General features: G+C 41.8%; 1 protein-coding gene across 1 annotated transcript in view; it reads left to right on the top strand.

Moving 5' to 3' along the window:
- Positions 1-24,923, top strand: part of stab1 (stabilin 1) — a 258,505-nt gene that overhangs the window by 186,522 nt on the left and 47,060 nt on the right. Inside the window, exons 42-51 of the mRNA XM_048547400.2 lie at positions 748-873; positions 6,899-6,972; positions 9,324-9,398; positions 10,788-10,907; positions 12,179-12,226; positions 12,326-12,409; positions 14,554-14,700; positions 16,969-17,106; positions 19,933-19,992; positions 22,135-22,311. Coding sequence (XP_048403357.1) covers positions 748-873; positions 6,899-6,972; positions 9,324-9,398; positions 10,788-10,907; positions 12,179-12,226; positions 12,326-12,409; positions 14,554-14,700; positions 16,969-17,106; positions 19,933-19,992; positions 22,135-22,311 — 1,049 coding nt within the window. The remainder of the gene's footprint in view (positions 1-747; positions 874-6,898; positions 6,973-9,323; positions 9,399-10,787; positions 10,908-12,178; positions 12,227-12,325; positions 12,410-14,553; positions 14,701-16,968; positions 17,107-19,932; positions 19,993-22,134; positions 22,312-24,923) is intronic.

Genomic DNA, 24,923 nt, shown 5'->3' with positions numbered 1-24,923 from the left:
ATCTTAACATTGTTTTGTAGTGTTAAAGTCTTTGTAGAACACTGTTCAGAATTATGTTTGGCTTCCAGTGTACTCAATTCTCCCCATTTCACTGTGTCACAACATCCAGTGACTGTCAATGGTCCTTTCTGCCAGTCTTCTGAAAAGTCCAGAAGCCACCTGCAACAGCGTGGCTCATTACAATGATTCCTTTCCCAACAATGCCAAAACAAACTTATGTTGAGTTTTTTTTTATTTCCATGTGTTCAGTCTCTTTGACCGGAAAACATTGTCTCACCTGCATTCTTCCTGCTAGCCGACAGTGAAAACTGCCTTTTCCTTCTATTGTTCCTGGTTCTCGTTTTCTCCAGGTCTCATGCTTTCTCACCCTCTCTCCCCATTTATCTGTTCAAATTCTCTGATGCTGTGAGTCTGCAATAGCAAGATAATCTGCTTCTGTCTGTGTTTAAAGTGTTAAACATTTCCAGTGCATTGGGCTTCTGATCTCCATGGTAAACAGACCATAGAGGCTTGCTGTGGGGCAAACCTCGTAATGAACCTCTGTCCCTCTTTATTAGTCCATTTTATCCTTAATTAAAATGATTGTTTAAGCCATCATCATCTCATAAAATGTTGATATGGTGTTATCTGCTGGAATCTATTTTTTCAAATTTGGCAGTTAAAATGCTCCAAAAAGTAGGTGTATTTTCGGTGTCTGAAATTCGTATGATCTGAAGGAAAGAATAACCAGCAATTTTTTGCTTACAGAGATCAACCTCTGTGAGGTTAATAATGGTGGCTGTTCAGTGCACTCCAACTGCACCAATGTTTCTGCAGGAGAGAGAACGTGCACCTGTCATGATGGTTACACTGGTGATGGGCTAATCTGTTTAGGTAAGTACCAAATCTGATGTTGTGCCAAGTAGAGCAATCAGTGCATTGGTCGAAATGTGGAATCAGTTTGGGTGAAGTAGGGGAAAGTTGTCATTCACAGGATTGGTCTTTAGACCATAACTGTAACCACAATGTAGTTTGAAGTATAAAGAAAAAAATTGAATAGTTTTGATGAAAGACCAGCAATAATCATAAGTGAATTAAATCTACAGAAAAGCTGAAAAATATCAGTTTGGCAATGGCACCTGGATGAGGTGATCATTAAATATTTTTGAGATAATTTCTGAGAGCAATATGCTCCAAAGCCAAATAAGGAGCAGGTTGTAAAAGATTTTGTATTCTGTAATGTGACAACAGTTAATAGTTTCAGTGTGAGGCACCCCTGGAGAGCAATAAACAAAATATGAGTGAATTTTACAACCAGATTGAAAGGAAATGGAGTGAGTTCAAGACTAGTAATTTGAGGGTAAGTAAGGGCAAGAATATGAGCATGAAAAAGACCTGAAAGAACTGCAGAGGCTGGAAATCTGAAACAAAAACAGAAATTGCTGAAAAATCTCAGCAAATCTGGCAGCATCTGTGGAGAGAAATCAGAGTTTCGGGTCCAGTGGCTCTGAAGAACTCTGATTTCTCTTCACAGATGCTGCCAGACCTGCCGAGACTTTGCAGAATTGTTTCTGCCTGTGAGTATGAAAAGTGATCAAGCTAACTTGAAACGGAGGGGGGAATACTAGACTAGACGATGGATCAATAGAGAAGCAGTGACAGATAATCGAGGGGATATTTCAGAATTTAGCGTATATTCTTGCTTCAAGGAAAAATTCTACAGGGATAATAAAGGTTAATTAAAGAAGTTAAGGAAAGCAATAAACTTAGTGGCAGGTCAAATGATTGGATAGAAATGAACAACAGAGAATGACAAAAGAATTAATCAGAAGAAAGAAATTATTGTATGAAAGGAGATAAGAAGTAGTGGGGGAAAGAAGTCATTTGTGGGAGTAATCTACAGGCCTCAAACAGCAACCACGATGGTTGGAAGAAGGATACAAGAATAAGTATTGAGTATTTGTGAACCACAAAAAATCATAAAGCAAGTAGTTAAGAAGGCTAATGGAATGCTGCCATTTATTATTAGAGCAATTGAACATAAAGGTAAGGATGTTGTGTTACGTTTCAGTTATACAGGGCATTGATGAAACACCTTTCAAATATTGTGTGTAGTTGTGGTTTCCTTATTAAAGAAAACATAAATGTGTTGAGGTGGTTCAGAGGAGGTCTACGCGGTTGCTACTTCAATAAATAGTTTGTCTATTGAGGATAAGTTGGACAGACTGGGTTCACTTCCACTGGAGATTAGAAGAGTTAGGGGCACATTTTAAAAATTAGGGATCACCTTTTTAGGTCAGAAATAGAAGATTTGATTTCTGTGAGAGGTGTATCCAACTTTGGAATTCTCTACCATAGAATGCAGTGAAGATGGGATATTGAGCAGTTTTCAGGCAGAAGGAAGTCGAAGGTTATCAGATGGGAATGTGGACTTCAAACCACAAACAAATCACTCCATTTTGATCAGAAGACTAAAAGGCAATTATTATCAAAGTGGAGAGAAATTTCCAAATGCATTGGTGCAGAGGGATCTAGGCATCCTCATACATGAGTTACAGAAAGCTAGTATGCAGGTATAGCAGATAATAAGGAGGGAAAATAGAATTTTAGCGCTTATTGCTAAAGGAATGGACTATAAAAGTATTGTTGCAGTTATACGAGCATTGGTGGGGCTGCATCTGCATATGGCAGCCTGGCCTATGGCATACAGATTTTTTCCCCGTACTTCAAAAAGGATGTAATTGCAATGGTGATTGTTCAGAAAAAGCTCACTAGATTCATTCCAGAAATAAAAGAGTTGTCTTATAAGGAGAGATTGAACAGCTAATGCCTATACTCGCGAGAGTTTAAAAGGATGAGGGGGGCTCTAATTGAAGTATATATGATGCTAGAGTGGATTGACAACTAGATGTAAGAGAGGATGTTTCCCCTTGTGGGGCAATCTAGAATAAGAGGCCATCGTTTTAGGCTAACGGGTGGCACGTGTAAAACAGATGAGGAGGAATTACTTCTCTCAAATAGTCACGAATCTATGGAATTCACCACCTCAGAGTGTGGAGGGGACACTGAATACATTTAAGGAAGATAGAGTTTTTTTAAACAATAATGGGTTAAAGGATTATAAAGAGGAGGCAGAGAAGTGGAGTTTAGGTTGAGATGAGGTCAAACATGGTCATATTAAGTGGTGGAGTAGGCCCGGGGCCAAATTGCTATTCCTGTTCCTTATTCTTACATTGTTATGCTCAGTTTGTGATTTTATAGAATGATAGAACAGGCTCAAGGTACTTAATCACCACTACCTGCTCTGAATTCATAGTACGACAAGTTGAAACTCTACTCAGTGGTCATAGTAACTGTAGAAAAATGCAAAGAACGTTGTTTGTATTCTATGGTTTGGCAGGTTAATCACACAAAATGTCTGTGCGTATCTGTCGTGGCTGATTCTGAGGAGCAGCAGTAGTGCTAGGAACCCACTTGCAGAATGAGTCGGGATCCAACAACAATTAATTGCACTCTGAGCTTGTGGGTTATAGTTTTGGTTAAGATAAAAGTAAGTCAGCTGTGCTCCCAGCATGCTGGCCAGATGCTAGCTGAAGAAGGATGCATTGCTTGAAATATTCGAAATGGTTTACAACATTCCTGCCTGGTAGTGGTAGTTGAGTGTAGGGGAGTGATCTCCAGATGGATAGGTCCAGTGATTAGAGGCTTTCAGCTCCCTGGGGGGTGAGTGCACTGAATCCTAATGACCTTGGAGCTTCATGTGGCTAATTACTAAGCTGTCTGGGTGGTTGTATTGCCCTCCCCCACTGTCCCCTGCCAGGCTAATGCAGGACTCTGACTCCAAGGGCAGGTTCTGTGAGGGCCGTCCACACAACTGCTGTGTTATGGCCTTATCCCTGATCTTAGCTTCCTGTCTGTTGAAGCTTGGGCTGAACTTGGTCTCTGATTCACTAGTTCATGGTGCAAGCCTGTTTCTGATTCCCTGACACTGTAGTAGAGACTGATTTGCTTATGTACAGGATTGAAACTTGAGCCTCAATTCACTTCAGCTGAATCAAGAGTCTGCCCATTCCAAGAGAACATCCAGTCACCAGTAGATTCATGGGCAATTATTTTAAGTGTGAGTATGTAACACATTGCAAAGTGTGATTGTACTCTTGGAAAAACTTTCTCTTCATGTACAGTGTAGCTGGTTTGTTAAACATGATCCCCTTATGACTGGGATATGTCATGGTTCAAATCCAGGTTTCAAATGAAAGCTCCAGGAGAAACAAATTAGGAAAATATCAGCTGAGTTGCCTAGATATGCAATATGAAACTACAATCTAGAGAAAACATAAGAAATGGAAGCAGGAGTAGGCCATCTGGCCCATCGAGCCCACTCCGCCATTCAATAAGATCATGGCTGATCTTTTCGTGGACTTAGCTCCACTTACCCGCCCGCTCACCATAGCCCTTAATTTCATTACTGTTTAAAAAAACATCTATTTTTGCCTTAAAAACTTTCAATGAGGTAGCCTGAACTGCTTCACTGGGCAGGGAATTCCACAGGTTCACAACCATTTGGGTGAAGAAGTTCTTCCTCAACTCAGTACTAAATCTGCTCCCCCTCATTTTGAGGCTATGCCCCCATAGTTCTAGTTTCACCAACCAATGAAAACAACCTCCCTGCTTCTATCTTATCTATTCCCTTCTAAATTTAAATGCTTCTATAGGATGCCCCCTCATTTCTAAATTCCAATGAGTATGGTCCGAGTTTACTCAATCTCTCCTCATAAACCAATGCTCTCAACTGCAGAATCAACCTAGTGAATATCCTCTGCATGCCCTCCAGTGCCAGTACATTCTTTCCCAAGTAAGGAGACCAAAACTGTACATGGTGCTCTAGGAGTAGCCTATACAGCTGCAGCATAACCTCCCTAATTTTAAACTCCATCCTTCTGGCAGTGAAGGAAAATATTCCAAGATAACGAAGTGTGTAGCTGGATGTACACAACAGGCCAGGCAGCATCTCAGGAGCACAAAAGCTGACGTTTCGGGCCTAGACCCTTCATCAGAGAGGGGGCTGGGGAGAGGGTTCTGGAATAAATAGGGAGAGAGGGGGAGGCGGACCGAAGATGAACAGAGGAGAAGATAGGTGGAGAGGAGAGTATAGGTGGGGAGGGGATAGGTCAGTCCGGGGAGGATGGATAGGTCAAGGAGGCGGGATGAGGTTGGTAGGTGGGAAATGGAGGTGCGGCTTGAGGTGGGAGGAGGGGATAGGTGAGAGGAAGAACATGTTAGGGAGGCGGGGACAAGCTGAGCTGGCTTAGTGATGCAGTGGGGGGAGGGGATGAGCTGGGCTGGTTTTGGGATGCAGTGGGGGAGGGGGAGATTTTGAAGCTGGTGAAGTCCACATTGATACCATTGGGCTGCAGGGTTCCCCTCCCCTCCGTGATTGGTGGGGGGGTGGTGGGGATTTTTCGTGAGAAATGCTTGAAGGAGGTGTGGAAAGTGAAAACATGAATTACAGCTGATATGGTGAGAGGGTTCTAAGTCTACATTATGCACATTACCTTATTTCAGTGACTGCTGACATCAGGTCTACATGTTTGATTAGTGTTCGTTGTTGGACTGTGTGATATTTTAATTTTCTTGGTAGGTTTCCGGGTGACCCCCATCTTTCTATCACCATTGGTTCAGTTCCTGCTTCTCTTGTGGAGGTGACTGGTATTCTGTGCTGTCTTCTGTTAGGTGGAAAGCTGGTAGAGACTTGGGAATGTGAGCTGAGGGTTGTTTTCAGAAAGACAGCATTTGTCAAGAGTCCCATGTAGAGAACAGGTGCGCGATAAAGGGGCAGCATGTTAATGATGTTGGTCACTTATAAATGAGAGAAGGTACTGCTGGACAGAAGATTGTCTGAACACGTGTAGATATGAGAGTGATGGCTAGGAAGAGCCTGGGGAAGGCAGTAAAAGGATTTGTTCTTGAATGCTCCATGTCATTCACCTTTCCTGCTTTGATCAGGTCATGAACCCTCTTTGCAGCAAGTGAGGCACAAACTGATCTCTGCAATGCCTAGCCATACCTGCTTGTTCTGAGGCTGCCTTTTCCTTCGTATCTGCAGGGAACAGAATCTCCTTGAAACCCCTTAAAGCCCGCAGTATTACCTCCAGCACATTCCCAAAGTGTGCTATAGGCTTGCCACTTTGACGGTCTTTGTGAGTTCTGACTTTATCAAGACATATCTCCAGTATTTCAATTTTATCCTTCACTGTAAGCATTTTAAATATTACAGCTGAAGTAGATTGATATGGATTCACATTACACCCACAGGCTCTAATTGGTTTGAAAATTCAGAAGTAAAGATCAATGGTTGCTTTTTTAAAAATACACAAGCACACTTATGTGAATGAAACCTTATGTGAATGCATTACCGGCCTCTAAACTAAGTTGATCTGAAAGTTAAAATGTAGCCAAATTTGTCAGTAAACCTCTTATTTTACAGTGATAAACTGCAGCGAGGCTACAGTGCATGTCAAAATCCATCCCCCAGGTCCTGGTTTACCCATAATGAGCCTCTGAGGAGGTTGAACTTATGATTCTAATGGTTTAAATGTTTTTCTTTGCTGGCCATACAAAGGTTTTGTACTCTCCACCTGTTCTGACAAAACATTGTTGTTCTGATAAGAATGCGGTTACATGATTGACTTTCCGGCTATGCGACATGTTGAAAATAGGGCATTGAGAAGTTTCAGTAAAGAGACCATAAAGGGCTGAAGGTGAAATGAAAGGTTTTTAAAAGGAAAAGTAAACTTTGTGAGTTCTTTGTTCTGCTAAGGTAATTTCAAAATGAACTAAACTGCAGGAAAACTTCATTCATTATACCGCACCTTGTTCCATTTAATAAGTCATGTTAATGTATTTTATTCAAAATCAGAAATTGATGGTTGTACAGAAGGAAATGGGGGTTGTCATGAGAAAGCAGAATGCACTAAAACAGGACCAAATCGGGTAAGGCAATATTTTATATATGTTCTGATTAGTTTAGTTTTGCCATTTACCATTTTATACCATTGTTTTCCAGCAATATTTTGCTTTTGCTGCATTATAATCATGTTATGCAGGTCTCAAAACTAACTCGTCATCAGAGTGCTAGGAATCAGAATAAGTGTTTCAGCAGTATGAAGTTGAACTCCAACATGAGCTGGATCTGTTAAAGATTAAGCTGGCCATTTACATTGTGACAGATATAACAAGTGTGTTAAATCAGTTCTTCACAAACAAAACACTGAGCTCAAATTTTACTTTGGCCAAGGGCCAGATGCATCCAGTTTGTTGGAGGTATTTTAGCCACAAACCTGAAAGAGTTTTCTCACCATATCCTATCAAAGTTGCCACATTAATTGTCATTCTTGCCCCTATGGTGTGTATTACATCTGATTTCAGCCCCATTTTACCACACACTGTTACCAGAAGAACTCAACAGTCTGCATAACCACCCAAAGACCAGCATCTCTTGAGTCTGTGCCATCTTTGAAAGCCGGCTGCATGTCTGGAGGATTGTTGGCTCCAATCTGTAAGGAGGCTGAGAAGGGGAAGTGGAACTGCATTTCTCTGACAGGGCCCTAGTTGATAGGCTGGTGTAATTCTCCCTCACCACACTGACCCCGATGGAGATGAAGGTCTGATTGTGACCCACTCTCTGGAACTCAGAGGCTCGGGTCCTCTGTATGAAACTATCCCATCTAGGCCATGGTCAAAGCCCTGGACTGATTTGGGATGCTGCTATTGATGAACTGTGCTGGGTCCCCTGACTGATAGGTACCCCCTATGTATCTTCACAGACGACTTCTTCTGTACGACTTTGTGACATGGCCTATGTTTGCTGCAGATTCAGTATGTTTGGTGGAGATGCTGCTGCCACATGGTATAGATGTGATACTCATGTGGCACACTGCTGTATGACAATATGTGTGTGCCGTTGTCTGAGTGTTACTGAACAGCATTGCCAGCTGCCTGGTTGTGTGATTTTTGCCAACGGACAGTGCAAAGCACTGGATGTGAGTTTGCTCGCTGAGCTGGAAGGTTCGTTTTCAGACGTTTCATCACCATTCTAGGTAACATCATCAGTGAGCCTCCGGTGAAGCGCTGGTGTTATGTCCCACTTTCTATTTATCTGTTTAGGTTTCCTTAGGTTGGTGATGTAATTTCCTGCATTGGTGATGTCATTTCCTGTTCTTTTTCTCAGAGGATGGTAGATGGGCTCCAAATCAATGTGTTTGTTGATGGAGTTCCAGTTGGAATGCCATGCTTCTAGGAATTCTCGTGCGTGTCTCTGTTTGGCTTGTCCTAGGATGAATGTGTTGTCCCAATCAAAGTGGTGTCCTTCCTCATCCTGTATGTAAGGATACTAGTGATAGTGGATCATGTCTTTTTGTGGCTAGTTGATGTTCGTGTATCCTGGTGGCTAGCTTTCTGCCTGTTTGTCCAATGTAGTGTTTGTCACAGTTCTTGCAAGGTATTTGTAAATGGCGTTCATTTTGCTTGTTGTCTGTATAGTGCAAGGCACAGCAAGACAAGGTGTGCATGATGCAAGCATGCCAGTTGAACTCTAGCTAAGACAGCAAGTAACCAGTGCTGGTAGGCAGCCCGTTCCAAGCTCATGCTGGGTACCTGTCCCTGCATGGTAACTCTGCCCTGTTCTGGTAGCTAGTTTGGTCTGCTAGGCAAGTCTGGCTTCCTGTGCACACTGCCAGTGCATTGGAGAGGTGCCAGGATGGTGGTGAGGATTTACTGAATGTCAGATGTCAACGCCCCTGAAGGTAGGGGACATGTGGCTGGTCCCTGTGGATTGTGATGTGGGCTGGCCTTTGGCCGTGGGCAACATGGAGGTCATTTAGAAGAAGTGGTCAGCTGACTCCACCATGTTCCTGCCATGATTTCCACACTAGGCTTTTCCACTGGCTACTTTAGTGGGCAGAAGATCAGAAACAGAATATTGGTGAGGCAAGTTGGGCCATAAATAAGGAGCTTAACAAGTGTTAATCACCGTAAATTGTCAATTCACCAATACCTGTTGCGAATCTCGCCATGCCACCTCGGACAAGGAGTAAGATGATCTTAACATCCAGATGGGATTTGCCAGACTTCTTATCTGAATCTGCCACACATCTTACCATACCTCTCATCACTCAGTCTCCAGTAAGGTTCCACTCAATACTGAGTAACTGAGCTCTGGAAAGATGTAGCTCTGAGAGTCCAGTTTTTATTTCTCGGATTATAAGTGTAATAAACAAAATAATAGACTCTATCTGTTTTGCATGATACTGTACATGCTTACTTAGATATGTTCTCCGTTTTAGGTCGCCTGTAATTGTTTCCCTGGATACTCTGGAGATGGCGGAAATTCCTGTGAACCCATCAACCCTTGTGAAAAGGTTAGCAACAAACTTACAGACCTAGAAATTCAAGACCACGCATCCTTACAGCAAATCAGTTTTGGACCAGGGACCACAATCGGGCATTAGATCTCTTATCTATACGTATAAAGGGCCCAGTGAATATGTCAGATATGGACACAGGATGCCACTTGTTGGCCCATACCAGCGTGTACTGTTGGTGTGCTTCCTGTCAAAACTTTTATGCAGTGGGATGTTGTACAAAACCTGAAAAATTGATAATTTGTGACTTAATTTGTAATTTCAGAATTGTTGTGGTGGATTGGATGTTCCTGTTAGAAGTAGTAACAGGGGTTTGGACATTTCCTAGTTACAGGTTGGGGGCGGGACGTTGGGGGTTGTTGTAGTCGGCATGCACTAGAGTTGGGCCTATATCTTGGGATGCAAGTGGGATGTAGCCATGAAGGATACTGGGTACCTTTGGTGAGTTGGTTTAAAAAGTCTGCCTTATTTTCTACCACTTCATACCAGTTATTTTATTTGTTATTAGGCTGTTTTGACTTTACACATCCTTTCATAACTCGTCCATCCATACCCAACTCACCCAGACTCATACATATCAACACATGCTAATCCATATTCCTCTATCCACCACTCACCCCCATGACCCCTCATATCCTCCATGCAATCCGTACCCGTCCATTCAGCACTAATGGCTTCTCATGTCCTTCATGCCAATCTTTTTCCCTCCACCCAGCTCCTTCATGCCGTTGCCAGCACATGACCTTCCACCCACATCAGTTGGCCCCTCTTAGCCATCAAGTCAACCTATGCCCCATAACCACACCTAATGGTTGATATCTAAGGAAGGATCTGGCATAAAGAGTGTTCAATGGACGTTCACTGAATTAATGCCTGGGGTGGCAAAATTATAAGGAGACTTGAGGATATTGGTCTGTATTCCCTAGAGTTTCAAAGTATGAGAGGTGATCACATTGAAACTTAAGAGATTTCTTACAGGACACGACAGGATGGATGCAGATAGGATGTTTCCCCCGGCTGTGAGTCTAGACCAGGAGGTATAATCTCAAGATAAAGGAGTAGGCCATTTAAGTCTGACATGAGGAAGAAGTTCTTCTCTGAGTGTATTGATCTTTGGAATGTCCACCCCAGAGGGCTGTGGAAGCTCAGCCATTGAACATTGAACATGGAAATCAACCAGTTTCTGAAGATTAATGTCATTAAGAGAAGTGTGCACAAGGGGCACTGTGTTGGAAGATCAGCCATGATTAAATTAAATCATGGAGTAGGCTTGATGGACAGAATGGCCTACTCCTGTTCTTATGTTCCTATCTGGCCAAAAGTGTTATTGAGATTGAATCTAAAAATTGCTTTAGTTCTAATTTTTACCTTCATCTCCAAATGAAGAACAATGGAGACTGTGGGCCATTTGCCAACTGCGAAGCAACAGGGCCAGGAATTCGAAAATGTACCTGCAAGAGGAACTATATTAAGGTTGGACTTTCTTGTCGAGGCAAAATTTCGCAGGTAATATTCAATGTTATTTTTAATGGAGATTTTGGACATTTAAAATTGAACTTCAGTTATTCCAAGACACTCTTTATTTACTGTGACATACATATCATGAACAAATGCAGAAAAGGGAATCAAACAGAATATTTTTTAGAATTATGTTTTGTTCAATTAGTTAGTATTTTATATTGACGCTGCAGTGCAGTCTTCAAGCAGGGCTAATGGCCAGAGAGCATCCTTCAGATGAATTATTCTTTGAAGGCCCTGTCTCCTTGATCTAGTGGTTAAGGATAAACCTAAAAGTTCCCCGAGCATGATTTTCATCCTTTGGCTCCCTGCTTCTCACCTGAATACAGGGGTGGTTGAAAATTGAAGAGGGTACCATTGTTGCTTATTGACATAATGATACAATGTCCAGAAACCTATTTTTAAACAAAAATGTCCTAACGTTGGTGGATGTTCAAGGAATAATCTAGAAATGAACAAGAGTATCTCTCCTCCACAGTAATACTGCAAATTGCTTGTGGCCTGTGCTTGTCCGTATTCTTTTATTGGCTCCACATACCCTCCTCCTCCTCCCCCCCACATGAACTGCTCCTGCCCCAGACTGACCACTTACTTGGTAGTGTCTAAATGATGAATTCTCGACAAAAGTTTTGGATGTGCACTGCTGCTGCTCCATAGATTTTTTTTCAGTTTCAATCACGTCAGATCAGTGGTGATCTCCATTAAATGATGCAGCAGGTTTGATGGACTGAATGGCCTACCCTTGCTCCTATTTCATAAGATTTTTGGATTCTTCCAGTGTCTGTGTTGATATCACTAAATCACACCGTCAATGGAACGCACAGAGGTTGATTTATAACTTCAGATGGATGGCAAGTTAATGTGAATATTGGATCTTCTCACCTGAAACCATCCAGTGCACTTGCCTTCCTCACATTACCTGAGGCAATGATAAACAATCTGAACATGTTTTGCAACCACCGAGTTTATGTCAGATGGGACAAATTGAAATTAGACCTTTTGCTTCATCGACCATCTCATTTTTGTTTTGAGAGGTGGTTATGCCTCTAAAATATCTCTCACATTTACATAAACTCAGCTCACCTCATTCTGTGTGAAACACTTTGAAGTATTCCTCAAAGTTTGTGTGAATATATGAATGCGAGTCTCCATTTTTGTTGCTGAAATTACTGTTACTGTCATAACATATAAATGCTTGGGACAAATTATTCTTATTTCAGCTTTCAAATCAAAAAATAAATTCTGAATTATTTTGACAGGAACTTGTCCGGGAATCAGATGCTGCATTGTTTTACAAATATCTTCAGGTAGTGATGAACCATTTTAATATTTCCAGGCTAAATTCTTGGAGGTTATCTGTTAAAACTTTGCTCGACCACTCTTCATTTTGTTTTGAACCATTGCAGGAAAATGATATCAAAGAACTTAATGGTAAAGGACCATTCACTGTGTTTGTGCCAAGACCTGACACACTCACTCAGGATAACACGGTAAATGTATTTTAATTACACAGGTCATTGTTATTCTCATATTTCTTGTAGGCATGTATGTCTTAGCATTTTCCAAACCGCCACTGTCTTCATTTTGCAGTAAGGGATACATAGCCTCAGAGACACATCCTTTTGAAAGGTCAGCAATATGAAATGCTGGGCTGAAAGATGCTGTGGTGCAGTGGGTTGCTTCCCTGCCTCTAACCCCAGAGCTCCGGGGTTAAAGTCTTACTCCGGAAATTGATGCCTGTGGATGATGCGATTGTCAACCTGCAGTCCTTCCAATTTGGCAGGTGGTAGGAACTGGCGAACCTCCTGGTTAACCAGAGCCACTTTGACTGCTGCAGTCAATCGGTGCCAGACCCCATGGCAATATTCTGGGGTCATGGGTTCAAACCCCAGCGTGGCAGATGGTAGAGTTTGAATTCAATACAAATCTGAATTAAAGAGCTGACCTATTGACAACCATGTAATTATTTCTGACTGTTGTAAAAATCCACCTGCGCTCCCTACAGCATTTAAAGAGGGCAACTCACCACCACTTTCACAAGGGCAATTGACAAGCAATAAATGCTGGCCCAGCCAGCGATACAAACATCCCACATCCCATGTGTGAGTTAAGAAAAAAATGCCTTTCGGGAAGGAAATTTTCCATTCTTACTTGGCCTGATCTACATGTAACTCCATACCTCTAACGTGGCTTATTTTTAGGAAATTGAGAACAGGCAGTAAATGCTAGCCTAGGCAGTGACTCCCAAATTATGGTCAAATGAATTAAAAAAAACACAGACTCCAAGTGCTTAGAAATGCATGCACAGGTTCTTGCAAAGGGCTGTATTTGGTAGCTAGCGTTCTCCTTGCTTCAAGAGATTGCTGGAAAACTAGTTTTAATCAAAGAATGATCTGGCGTAAAAGTATTCCTTAGTGTTTTAAAATTTGGACTTACGTTAGAAATGTATTGCTTAAATATTGCTTCTAATCTCATTCCATGTTACAAATCCAAAGGATTGTTAACCTGGCAGACTTGAAGTAATGCTAAGAATGTTTAATATTTTTGTAAAATTGATGCTGACTACTTGGCATCACGTGATAATTAGAGGTGCATGAGCGGCTTATACCTCAATAAATTTGTGGACTATGAGAGAGCCGGCCCTGAGGCTTTCTCAGGCCATGGCAGACAATCGAATTGCTAAAGAGCCTGAGGCAATTGGAAACGCAGAGATGATCAAGTCAAAGGTCAGGAAATCCCAAGACAGTCACTGTTACTGTAACCAGCAGCTGCCAGCAGAGCTTTTCACTGCAGGTGGGCTGAGCCCTCGACCCATCTGCGTGAAAATCATTGATGAAATCGGGGTAGTGTTAGATTCATGTAACTATTATAGCTTCACAATCAGGGCCCCTGATCAGATCCAGACACCAGACCAAAACTTCACATAGGGTTGCCAGAAGTCAAATGTCAGCCTTGCTCCACTCCACCCTTCCAGTGGGACCTCAGGAGGGGCCAACAATATTGGAAAATCAGAGTCATGCTGCCATTGATTTCTTTTTTTAATCCATTGACATCATGGATTGGGAAATTATGAGCATTACGTTATAGTTTTTCTGCAGTGTAGCCCTGCATTTAAACTTGTTCTGGTTCTTTGATGCAAAGTTTGATGTGAAACATAAGCTTAGAGGGTCTCCCATTAAAAATGGGGATGAGGTAGAGTTTCTTCACTCAGAGGGCTGTTGCTCTTTGCTATTATCTATGCCAGGGAGCAGTTGGCAGGGCCAATGAATATATTTAAGGCTGCCTTAGACAGATTTTTGATCTATAAGGAGCACATGATTTTTTGGAGGCAGGCAGTAAAGTGAAGTTGAGGCCATGATCAGATCATCCATGATCCTCTTCGACAGCAGAGCAGGTTCAAGGACTGAATGGCTTACTCCAGCCCCTATGTTTTTATGATCCTAACTCGATTATGAGCAGCCTTTGTCAAGTGAATGAGAGAACTTTCTTGGGGTCATTTAAGAGACTGCTGGACATGTATATGGTCACAGAAATTTGAGGGTGCATACATGAGGATCAATGGTCGGCACAACATTGTGGGCTGAAGGGCCTGTTCTGTGCTGTACTGTTCTATGTTCTATGTTCTATGTTCTAGATGGAAGAATGGAAAACACGTGGTTTGATTGGAGATTTACTTCGATATCACATAGTAGGCTGTGGGAAACTTCACTACAATGACCTAAGGAAACAGAGTTCCCTCATTGCTTTATCTGGAAATGCCATTCGGATCTCCTGGAAACAGGTAGGTGTGTTGCCATTTCAGCATATCCTCCAGGTTGAGCTCTGAATGATGAATGGTACAGTAAACATCTTTAAATTGTCACCTAGATCTCAAGATTCTAAAAAAAAGGTCTCTGGTTTCTTATTGATATTGTATGCCAGGATAAAGCAAAAATATACTTTTGTAATTTAAGAGCTTTTCATCATTCCTCATGAGACATCTGGGGAATATTTTAATATTATGACAGCTGGACTGCCCAAACTAAGGAAAAATTGCCTCATGTATGTCAACCCAAATTTGCCTTGATCTCTGTCTTGCACATCTCCCTGTAACATAATAACTCATCTCAGAAACACACAACTCCCCCATGGTTTCTGCATCTTAGGTTGCATTAATTCAATTTAAAATACGTTTCTGCCTTTTACATGACAGTAAGATTCTTTCCTTATAGGCTATTTTCATGCTTATACATTGTAGATTTTTCTGATCTTCCGTCATTACTTGACCCTGATGCCAGAGTTCAACCTTGTGACTCATCTTTGTATCAATTTCATGGTCTGTGTTCTCTTTGTTGCTTGTTGACCAAAAGTGGGGACAGAACTAAAAGAGATTGATCTCATGAGCACAGTGCATAGTTTGTCCATAATTGCCCCAACTCTTCGCTTTGACAGTACTATCCAGTATGTTTATAACTGATGCAGTTTCATGACTCGTATTAACTATTGAATCTGAAATTACTCCAGATTCCTTTCAGCTCACTTCTATATCTGCACAACTCACATGTGCTATGATGTATGAGACCCATTCTTTCTGAAAACACACCTGGAATGTGCAGGTTGAGTGTATTAGCCAAGGGAAATGCATGGTTGCAGGCATAGAGTAGGGGGCAGGGTCGGTGTGGGTTCGATGGGCCGAATGGCCTGCTTTCAAACTCTAGGGATTCTATGATTCTATATCTCCATTCCAAAAAATAAATTGCATTGACCTGTCCATCAGGCTACTCACAGTTCATATTATGGTGGAGAAGGAGGCCATTAGGCACATCGTGTTTACACTGGCTCTATAAATGTGTGTGTTGACATTGGTCCATTCTCCTGCCTTTCCTCCGTAATAACCTTGCTCATTGCTTCCATTCGGACAGTCACTGAATGCTTTGATTGAACATGTCTCTATGAATTTCTGGGCAGTACATTCCAAACCTTCGCTACTAGAAATGTGTATCTGTGTTTTCTCATGTTGTTTTTGCAAATTACATCAAACCTGTGCCCCTTGTTCTTGATGCTTTTATGAGGGGGAACAGTTTTTCCCTATCTACTCCATTCAGACCCATTTTGAATTTTCAAAGCTGCACCTCTTAGCCTTCTCCTATCCAGGGAAAACAGTTGAAATGTCATAGGAGATTTAAGCAGAAAGCCAGAAAATCATGAAGCAGGTAATCTTTATTCCACATGCATCAGGTCTTTTCAAACGTGAACGGAAAGTTAAACAAAGACGAGTGTAATTACATGGTATTATGCTGGTCGTTCACAGCTGGTAGAGAAGGCTTTTTGTCTGCCTGTCTTCATGAGATTTCATTTTGACAAAGACGTCCTTCCCTCTTGAAAGAGTCTGCTCAAACTCCACTGCTCAGTTCCCTTGCTCACTGTTGCCCCTCCCCACCTTTCTGCTGGAGGCCCCGTTACACCAGATTATTTTCATGACTGCATTTTTACATCCCTGGGCCTATTCTGTACACCTATTCTGTATTATCTCTGGTGTGTTCATATCTGTTTTGGAATGCGCATGTGAATGCTTTCGTTAGCCTAACCTAAGACAAACTGCGAGATAATAAGAACTACAGATGCTGGAGTCAGAGTCAATACACTGTGGAGCTGGATGAACACAGCAGGCCAGGCAGCATCAGAGGAGCAGGAAAGCTGACGTTTCGGGTTGGGACCTTTCTATTTTCTGAAGAAGGGTCCCAACCTGAAACATCAGCTTTCCTGCCTCTCTGATGCTGCCTTCCATGCTGTGTTGCTCCAGCTCCACACTGTGTTATCTAAGACAAACTGAATTTGATTTTGAAGGTGGTTCTTTGCTACAGCAGCATTCAAGTCGCAGCTTGATAAAAGAAATATGCTGGTGCATCCTTGGCGATGTCAGTGTGCTGGTGCCTTGCTGGTCTTGGACACCAGAAAAATGTATAAGATGAAATAGGAGTCAAGTGAATTTGATTTATCTAGCTGCAGTAAACTGGAATGTGATACCTTTGATTTAAAAAGATATATTATTTTAATCTTTTTAACATAGAATGCAATTTACTTGAATGGAGATGCACAGATCATCAGTTCTGACTACATTGCAACAAATGGAATTGTCCATTATATCAACAAGATCCTAGTTCCATACAACTTATCGTCCATCAACCGATTAGTCACACTACCTCTGGTAGGTTGTAAGGAAACCTGAAAATACACTGCTTTCTTATTGATCACATTTTAATATGAAGACTGTTTCCTTTTAGTCTCTCTGAGCATTGATGTTGCAGTTTTATGAAATGCATGTGCATCCTGCTCATCCTGATGGTACAGGACTTGGTGATTATTGATCTGCAAAGTGCAAAGGTTGAATCCGCGATCTGTTAAGATGTGGCTGATTTCCAACTGGCAAAGGTGGGATTGCATTTAGCCCCTAGAATGATTGATAGGGGAAGGAAATGTAGACTGGAATTCCTCGTCCTAACTTCTGTCCTCTATCCTTTTACCCAAAGCATGCAAGCACAAAGATAGGATCAGAGATAATGGGAACTGCAGATGCTGGAGAATTCCAAGATAATAAAATGTGAGGCTGGATGAACACAGCAGGCCAAGCAGCATCTCAGGAGCACAAAAGCTGACGTTTCGGGCCTAAACCCTTCATCATCTGATGAAGGGTCTAGGCCCGAAACGTCAGCTTTTGTGCTCCTGAGATGCTGCTTGGCCTGCTGTGTTCATCCAGCCTCACATTTTATTATCAAGGACAAAGATAGGGTTGGCTTATTGATGACCTCCTTTGAATGCACATTCTAGCCACTCTCATAATTAAGTTTTAGTGTGAATTCTGGCCAATTTGGACAAGAAAAGAACCAGAGAAAACATTTTATTAAAAAAAATGTTCTTTGCCAATATAGCTGTAAACTCATCTAAAGAGTATGGATAAATATTTAAAAAAGCATGAGTGCTGAAAATATTCGATGTCCATTTACTAAAAGTACGTACTCAAAATTAGTAGTGACTCAATGCAATTAGGGAGATCAGTTTCAGCTGGAGATTAGAACATGGTTACAGGAAATTCTTATTTAATTCTGTGTGGTGATCTGGATTAAGAACTTTGATACAATAATTCATTATTAATCAGCTGTACAGACTAGAAGCTCTGTGTTGATTCACAAGCTACGTTGATTAAACTACCTTAAGCTGAGTCAGTAGTGAGGTACATTGCCACATTACCCTCGGCTGTGGTAGGAAGAAAAAAATAAGCTTTGCTTCCTGATTGCTATCCAGGGTTTAGAAAAATGATAATAAGCTGCCAGATAGTCAAAGATATTTGGCTGGTTCTTCAATGTCCTAGTGTGTGTGCTGCATTTACACAGCACTTTACAAGACAACCAACCATCTCAAAGTGTTTTGCAGCTGGTGAAGTATTTTGGAAGGGTTATCCTGTCGAGGCGCCAGGGACCCAGGTTCAATTCCAGCCTCGGGCGACTCTGTGTGGAGTTTGTACGTTCTCCCTGTGTTTGTGTGGGTTAAGTCGGGTGTTCCGGTTTCCTCGCACAGTCAGAGGATGTGCAAGTTATGTGGATTGGCCATGCTAAATTACTCATAGTGTCCAAGGATGTGCAGGCTAAGTGGATTAGCCATGGGAAGTGCAGGGTTACAGGGATCGGGTGGGATGCTGTCTGGAGGATTGATGTGGACTCGATGGGCAGAATGGCCTGCTTCCACACTGTAGGGATTCTATGATTCTAATGAAGGATACATGGCAGCTAATTTGCACACAGAAAACACCAAGAAGTGCTAATATGATCATGGCCAGTAAATGTATTTTGTGATGTTGGTTTTGGGATAATTATTGCCCCTGCTGTTCTTCAATATTCGGGCCAAGGGGTCTTTTTTGTATCCATCTGAGCAGGCAGCTGAATGTCTCATCCGGAAGTCAGTGCCTTTTAACAGTTCAGCAATCCTTCAGTAATGTACTGGAGTGCCAGAAATTTGTTTTCAAGCTTTCAAGTAGGACAAATTTGTTAAAGATAAATCCAGTGCCACATAACATCTTTGACCCTTAATGCTCTTTTGAAGTAGCTTAGCAAATTAATCAGTTATGGAGAGAAACAAATCCCTCACTGCCATCTCGGGGCAATCAAGGACAGAAAATAACTAAAGCTAAATACTGTGCATACTGGAGGTCTAAAATAAAGAAAGGTGCTGCAGAACTCAGCAAGTCTGGCAGCATCTGTGGAAGCAAAATGTTTCAAGTCCAAGGACTCCTTCAAAACAGAAAGCAAGGAAATGTTGTAAAAACACATTATTAGCTTCGGCTGTGATGAAAGTTCAGCGTATAAAAAGCTGCCAAATTCACTTCCTGGAGTCACACAATAAGTGGTCAATTGGACACATGATCCAAGAGCCAAGTGAAACCAGTTCCCAGAAAATTTCCATGTCTTTGGAAGAAAAGGGGCAGTTTGGGGAAAAAAAAATTCCATACATGATGAAGTTGCTTAAAATAACTTATAGATACTGTACCAAGGTAAAAAGCAAATTACCGATCATTTTGGGACCATTGGCCAAAGTTTTATCAAAAGGTCCGAATCCTGGCAGCCAGGTGAAATGTGAGTTGGCAATACAAACCAGAGAGACTTGCCTCTTGATGTAAGAGCAGCAGCACATAAAATAAGCAGGCACACTTTTTAGCCATTCCCCCTTGCCATTGCTAAATGTTGACAAACTGGCAAAATGGCTATGAACCATCCAGTTGATTATTTAAATCTACATCCTACATCCTTGTGGCAGGAAACCGGTCAGAATCCAGTCCTGCTTTTAGGAAGATTCCTCAACAGCAAGTCATGAACGTGGAGACAACCTGTCATGGCTGCCCCTGAGTACCTCACCCCCGCCAATGATTTTTCCACTGTCTCTGCAGAAATTCTATCTCACCTGGGTTCGGCTGGGTTTGTCTAGTATCTTACATTTTGGGAGCAAGTGTTCACTTATTCCTTGTGTCTGAATTCCTTTGCAGCACAACATCAGCACAGTTGCAAGTGCTAATGGATACAAGATTTTTAGTACTTTGATCAAGGTATGACATTTTCTTTAATATTAGCAGATTTCTTGTCATGCTGCCCGAACTTGGACAACAGTTATGTTCTAGCAGAGAAACAGTGTTGTGTGGGATTGCTGACTGAATCCGCTGTCAAGATAGACAAAAGGAAAGAGCTAGAGTTTATCGAACACCTAAAACTATCATCAAAACATTCTTTAAAAAAAACTACACAACTACCAATTATTTACTTTTAAAGTATAGTCTCAGTTGTGTAGTCTAGGAAACCTGCTGGTAAATAAAGTAATCACCTTCCCTACTGCTTGTAGAAGCACTCCCTGCTTTGATTATCTTCGGTTCTGATATTATGAGGGGACATTTAATTTAAGTTAAAACTCATGGAATGAAAATGACAGTGGCAGTAGACTACAAAATTGTCAGAGTAACAGGAAGCAGAGCGTAATAGTAACTGGTTGCTTTTCCGATGGAAGCAGCCCTCCAGTAGGATTCCCCAGGTGTCAGTACTGTCAGTAAGGTGGCACAGTGGCTCGGTAGTTAGCACTGCTGCCTCTCAGTGCCAGGGACCCAGGTTCAATTCCAGCCTCACGATCTTTGTGTCTATGGGGGTTTCCTCTGGGTGCACCAGTTGCCTCCCACAGTCCAAAAATGTTAGGATTGACCATGCGAAATTGTCCATAGTGTCCAGGCTTGTGCAGGCTGGGTGGATTAGCCATAGGAATTGCAGGGTTAGAGGGACAGAGGCGAGAAGTGCATCTGGGTGGGATGCTGTTTGCAGTGTTGATGTGGTCTCGATGGGCCGAATGGCCTGCTTCCACACCGTAGGGATTCTATCATGCTAAGATCACTGCTTTACTTGGTATTTAGTAATGACCTAGACTTGGGTGTTCAAGGCACACTTTCAAGATTTATGGATACCACAAAATTTGGATGTATTATAAACTGAAGAAGATGAGTAGATTTCAAGAGGACATAGATACAACTGGTTCATTATTCCCTTTGTGGATGCAGGAAGCCTCTCCTTTTGGTCAATCCTTCCAGCATTCTGTCAATTGCAGTTTGGTCTTTGCTGTCCCTCATGTTCAGCCATTGCTCAAAGTGTAGAGCTCAGACTGACCTCCGATAATCCTGCAGCTGCAATGTGCCTCCCTTTCACGAGGTGTGGGCTCCCTTCCATTAGCGCTAACCGCTCACATGCTGATTCACACAGGTATCGAACATTGCAGAGCACACTGGCTACACACAGCAATTGTATTTTTTAAAAAAGGAGCATGAATTTAACATGCTACCAGTGGCACAAGGGTTAATTGTGTACTGCCGTTCCCAGACCCATTTTCAGAGGTAATCCAATATCTCCTCACCTTCTGCCATTTATTTTTGTCTCGTCTTCTGCTTCAGAATGGCTCTTTGCTGTCCCTCCTCTTTCCATGACAAGGCTGTAAGAATATGTTACAGAAGTGGGATTTTCTGATCATCCACTGAAGAGATTGGGAAATCTTATTCACTGCAGCACTTTGATGTTTCCTGAGGTGTGTGGGAGTGCAGCAATGTAAATTAGTACACAAAAAAAAGTTTGTGGCAGGGTACAAATTAAAGATGATCACAAAGGCAATTAAAGGGGAGGTTAGAAAATATTTCTTTACACAGTGAGTGGGCAAAGTATGGATTTGCTGAATCGTTTTAAGAAGTAATTAGATAGTTGCTTTTAAAAGATAAAATTGAAGGGTAAAGGAAGCAAACAGTAACATTGGAATCCTGTAGTAACCAATCCAGGAAAACACCAGGAGGGATTTTGTGGGATGAATTGACGGTTTCATTGAAATAACATTCTTTGACTTTGTGGCCTGCACTCCCTTCATTGCCCTGCTCCACCTTTGATGCCAGAGACGTGTGAAATGCACAATATCTGGTTCAAATCACAAGACTTTTCGGCCATTAGGCCTGCAGGTTATGTTATCATTTGTTACAGATGTACTCTAGAATGTCAGATGTGAGAGCTGCCTACAGTCACAAGTTGACTAAACAAAATCTGAAGGAGCCTCCAAACTTCTAATACTGTAATCAATATCTCTTATGGAAATCTCTTGGATATATGTGTTTATAAATTTTATAAACAATCAAATTACAGAATAGTAACTTCTTAATTACTTTGAATTTTCACAGGAAACAAATCTGCTACCTCTACTGGAAGATCCAATCCACAGACCATTCACCATGTTCTGGCCAATGGATGAAGCTTTTAATTCTCTACCTAAGGAGAGGCAACATTGGCTTTATAGTATTGAAAACAGACACAACCTTGTGGCATACTTAAAATTTCACATGATCAGGGATTCAAAGGTAATTAAGAACCGCAATTGTGCGGACTGTTTGGGCTGGATTTTCTGACAAGCTTTGGGATCGCAGCATCAGATCTATATAGGGGTCCGGAGCCCAGCTTGATGGGAGTGTGTTTGTCAGCATAATCTTCAAGAAGGGAATCTTATAGCTGGCCTTCTTCATGCTCACCATCCTATTTAGAACACGGAGTGGTCTTGTATGGCACCAGGCCCAATCAAAGCAAATATTGTCAGGCCGATCACCAACAGATTCACACTGCCAAGTTGCTTTCATTGAATTCATGACGCTAAGAGTTTTCAAACTTGTTTGGAATAACAGAATGGAGAGAAAACTCTTCTGTGGGACTAGGATGAGGGTGTGGCCTTTCATGCCCAGGGCCCGGGCACAGAGTGTCTGGCCATTCCTACAAAATTGAAGAACTTCATATTTCTCCAAATTGTACTCCACCTGCCAGATTTTTGCTAGTTCACTCCACGTGTCTCTATCAGCCTATAAAATCTGTATGTTCTCTTTGCAACATACTTTCCTACCTTATACCATCTGTAAATCTGGCCACCATGCCTTGGATTGCCTCATCGAGATCATTGACGTTAATTGTAAACCTTTGACGGCTTAGCATACGCCCCCTCAGGCCTCCGAAACAAAAACTGAAATCGCTTCTGACGGCACCTACAGAGAGAAAGCAACGTTAATGTTTCAAGCCCAGTCTTCTTCAAAACTGGTAGTAGCTAGGAAAAGGAAAATTGGGACAAGCTGCAGGATTCATTCATCTCTTCCTGCAAATCTGATGAACGGCCAACTGATGCATGGTGTTTTCTGTTAGTCAATCTTCTATCCATGCTAATGTGTTACACATTACACAATAAGCTCCTACTTTGTGCAAATCAACTTATATACAGCACATTGGCAGATGCCTTCTGGGAATCCAAGTGTTGTGTGCCAATGAGATCTCCTTCATTCATAGTGCAAAGAACTCCAATGAATTGCTTAGATGTGTTTTTGCTTTCACAAAACCACACTGACTCCAAATGATTACCTTGAGTTTTTAAAGTGGCCAATTATAATCTCCTTAATGTTCAATTTTAATACCTCCACCATTATAGTAATCAAGCTAACTGCCCTATTGCTTAATAAAAGGGAAATATTGCATTTGCTGGAAATCTGAAGTACGTACAGAGAATGCTGGCGAAACTCAGCAGTTCCAGTGGCATTGTGGAGAGAGACTGAGTTAATGTTTCAGTTTTGGTATGACTCTTCAGAACTGAAAGCATTGGAAATTTTTAAAATGCTTTTGACAGAGGCAAAGGAGAAGCAAGAAGACACATGGTGTGGAGGCCCATTGCAAAAGACAAATGGGTTGACAATGATGATGAAAGGCAAAATGAGATGTGAAATGAGCGTAAATTAAGATTTGAAATGGAGAGAATGGGTCCTTGCTACTAATAGCAAAGTAGACGACCCAAACAATACAAGACTGTTGGTTAGGGGGGATGTGGAGTTGGGGCAGAGAATGTAAGAAGAATGGAGAACAGGCATAATAATATAATCAGTTTCTGAAGTTATAGAATTTAATGAGACCTTGAGGCTGTAAAGTGCCAACAGGAAAGTGAGGTATTATTTAGAACCTAGAACTTAGAACGGCACAGCACAGTACAGGCCCTTTGGCCCACGATGTTGTGCTGACCTCCTATCCTACTAAGATCAAACTATCCTGCATAATCTACATTGTACTATCATCTATATGCCTATCCAAGAGTCACATAAATGTTTCTAATGTATTTGACTTCACTACCACTGCTGGCAGTGCATTCCACGTGCCCACCACTCTCTGTGTAAAGAACCTACCTCTGACATCTCCCCTATACCTTCCTTCAATCACCTTAAAATTATGGCCCCTTGTGATAGCCATTTCCACCCCGGGAAAAATTTCTTGAGCTTCAGTTGTGCTTTGTTGGAACGTTGCAGCGAGCCCAGGGCAGAAGCAAAAACAGAAATTGTTGAGAAAATTCAGTAGGTCTGCCAGCATCTGTGGAGAGAGAAACAGAGTTAGGGTTTTGGGTCCAGTGACGCTTGGTGCAGGTGCTAGACAGTTTATTGAAGTGGCAAGCAAGTAGGATGTCAGGCTTATTCCCATGGATAGAACGGAGGTATTCACAAAGCGGTCACCAGTCTGCATTTGTTCTCATTAGTGTAATGGAGACTGCATTGTAAGCAGCAAATGTATTAGACTAGATTAACAGAAGTACCAGTGAAATGCTGCTTTACCTGGAGAGTGTGTTTGGAGCCAAGGACAGTGAGGAAGAAAGAGGTGAATGGGCAAGTATTGCACATTCTTCAATTGCCTTTAGTTCCTGTTTACTGCCTTGAACAGGGGAACGATATTTGCTATTTTCCAACCTGATGGAACCTTTCCAGAATCTAGCAAATTTTGGAAAATTATCACCAACATATCTATTACCTTCACCACCTAAAAACCGAAAGAACTGCAGATGCTGTACATCAGGAACAAAAACAAAGTTGGGAAAAGCTCTTTAGATCCAGCAGCATCTGTGAAGGAATAAACAGAATTAACGTTTCGGGTCCAGTGACCCTTCCTCAGATTAGCCATCTGT

This window comes from Stegostoma tigrinum, chromosome 11 (assembly GCF_030684315.1).
Source record: "Stegostoma tigrinum isolate sSteTig4 chromosome 11, sSteTig4.hap1, whole genome shotgun sequence".
NCBI classification, from domain to species: Eukaryota; Metazoa; Chordata; class Chondrichthyes; order Orectolobiformes; family Stegostomatidae; genus Stegostoma; species Stegostoma tigrinum.
This window is presented reverse-complemented; position numbering and strand designations above follow the sequence as displayed.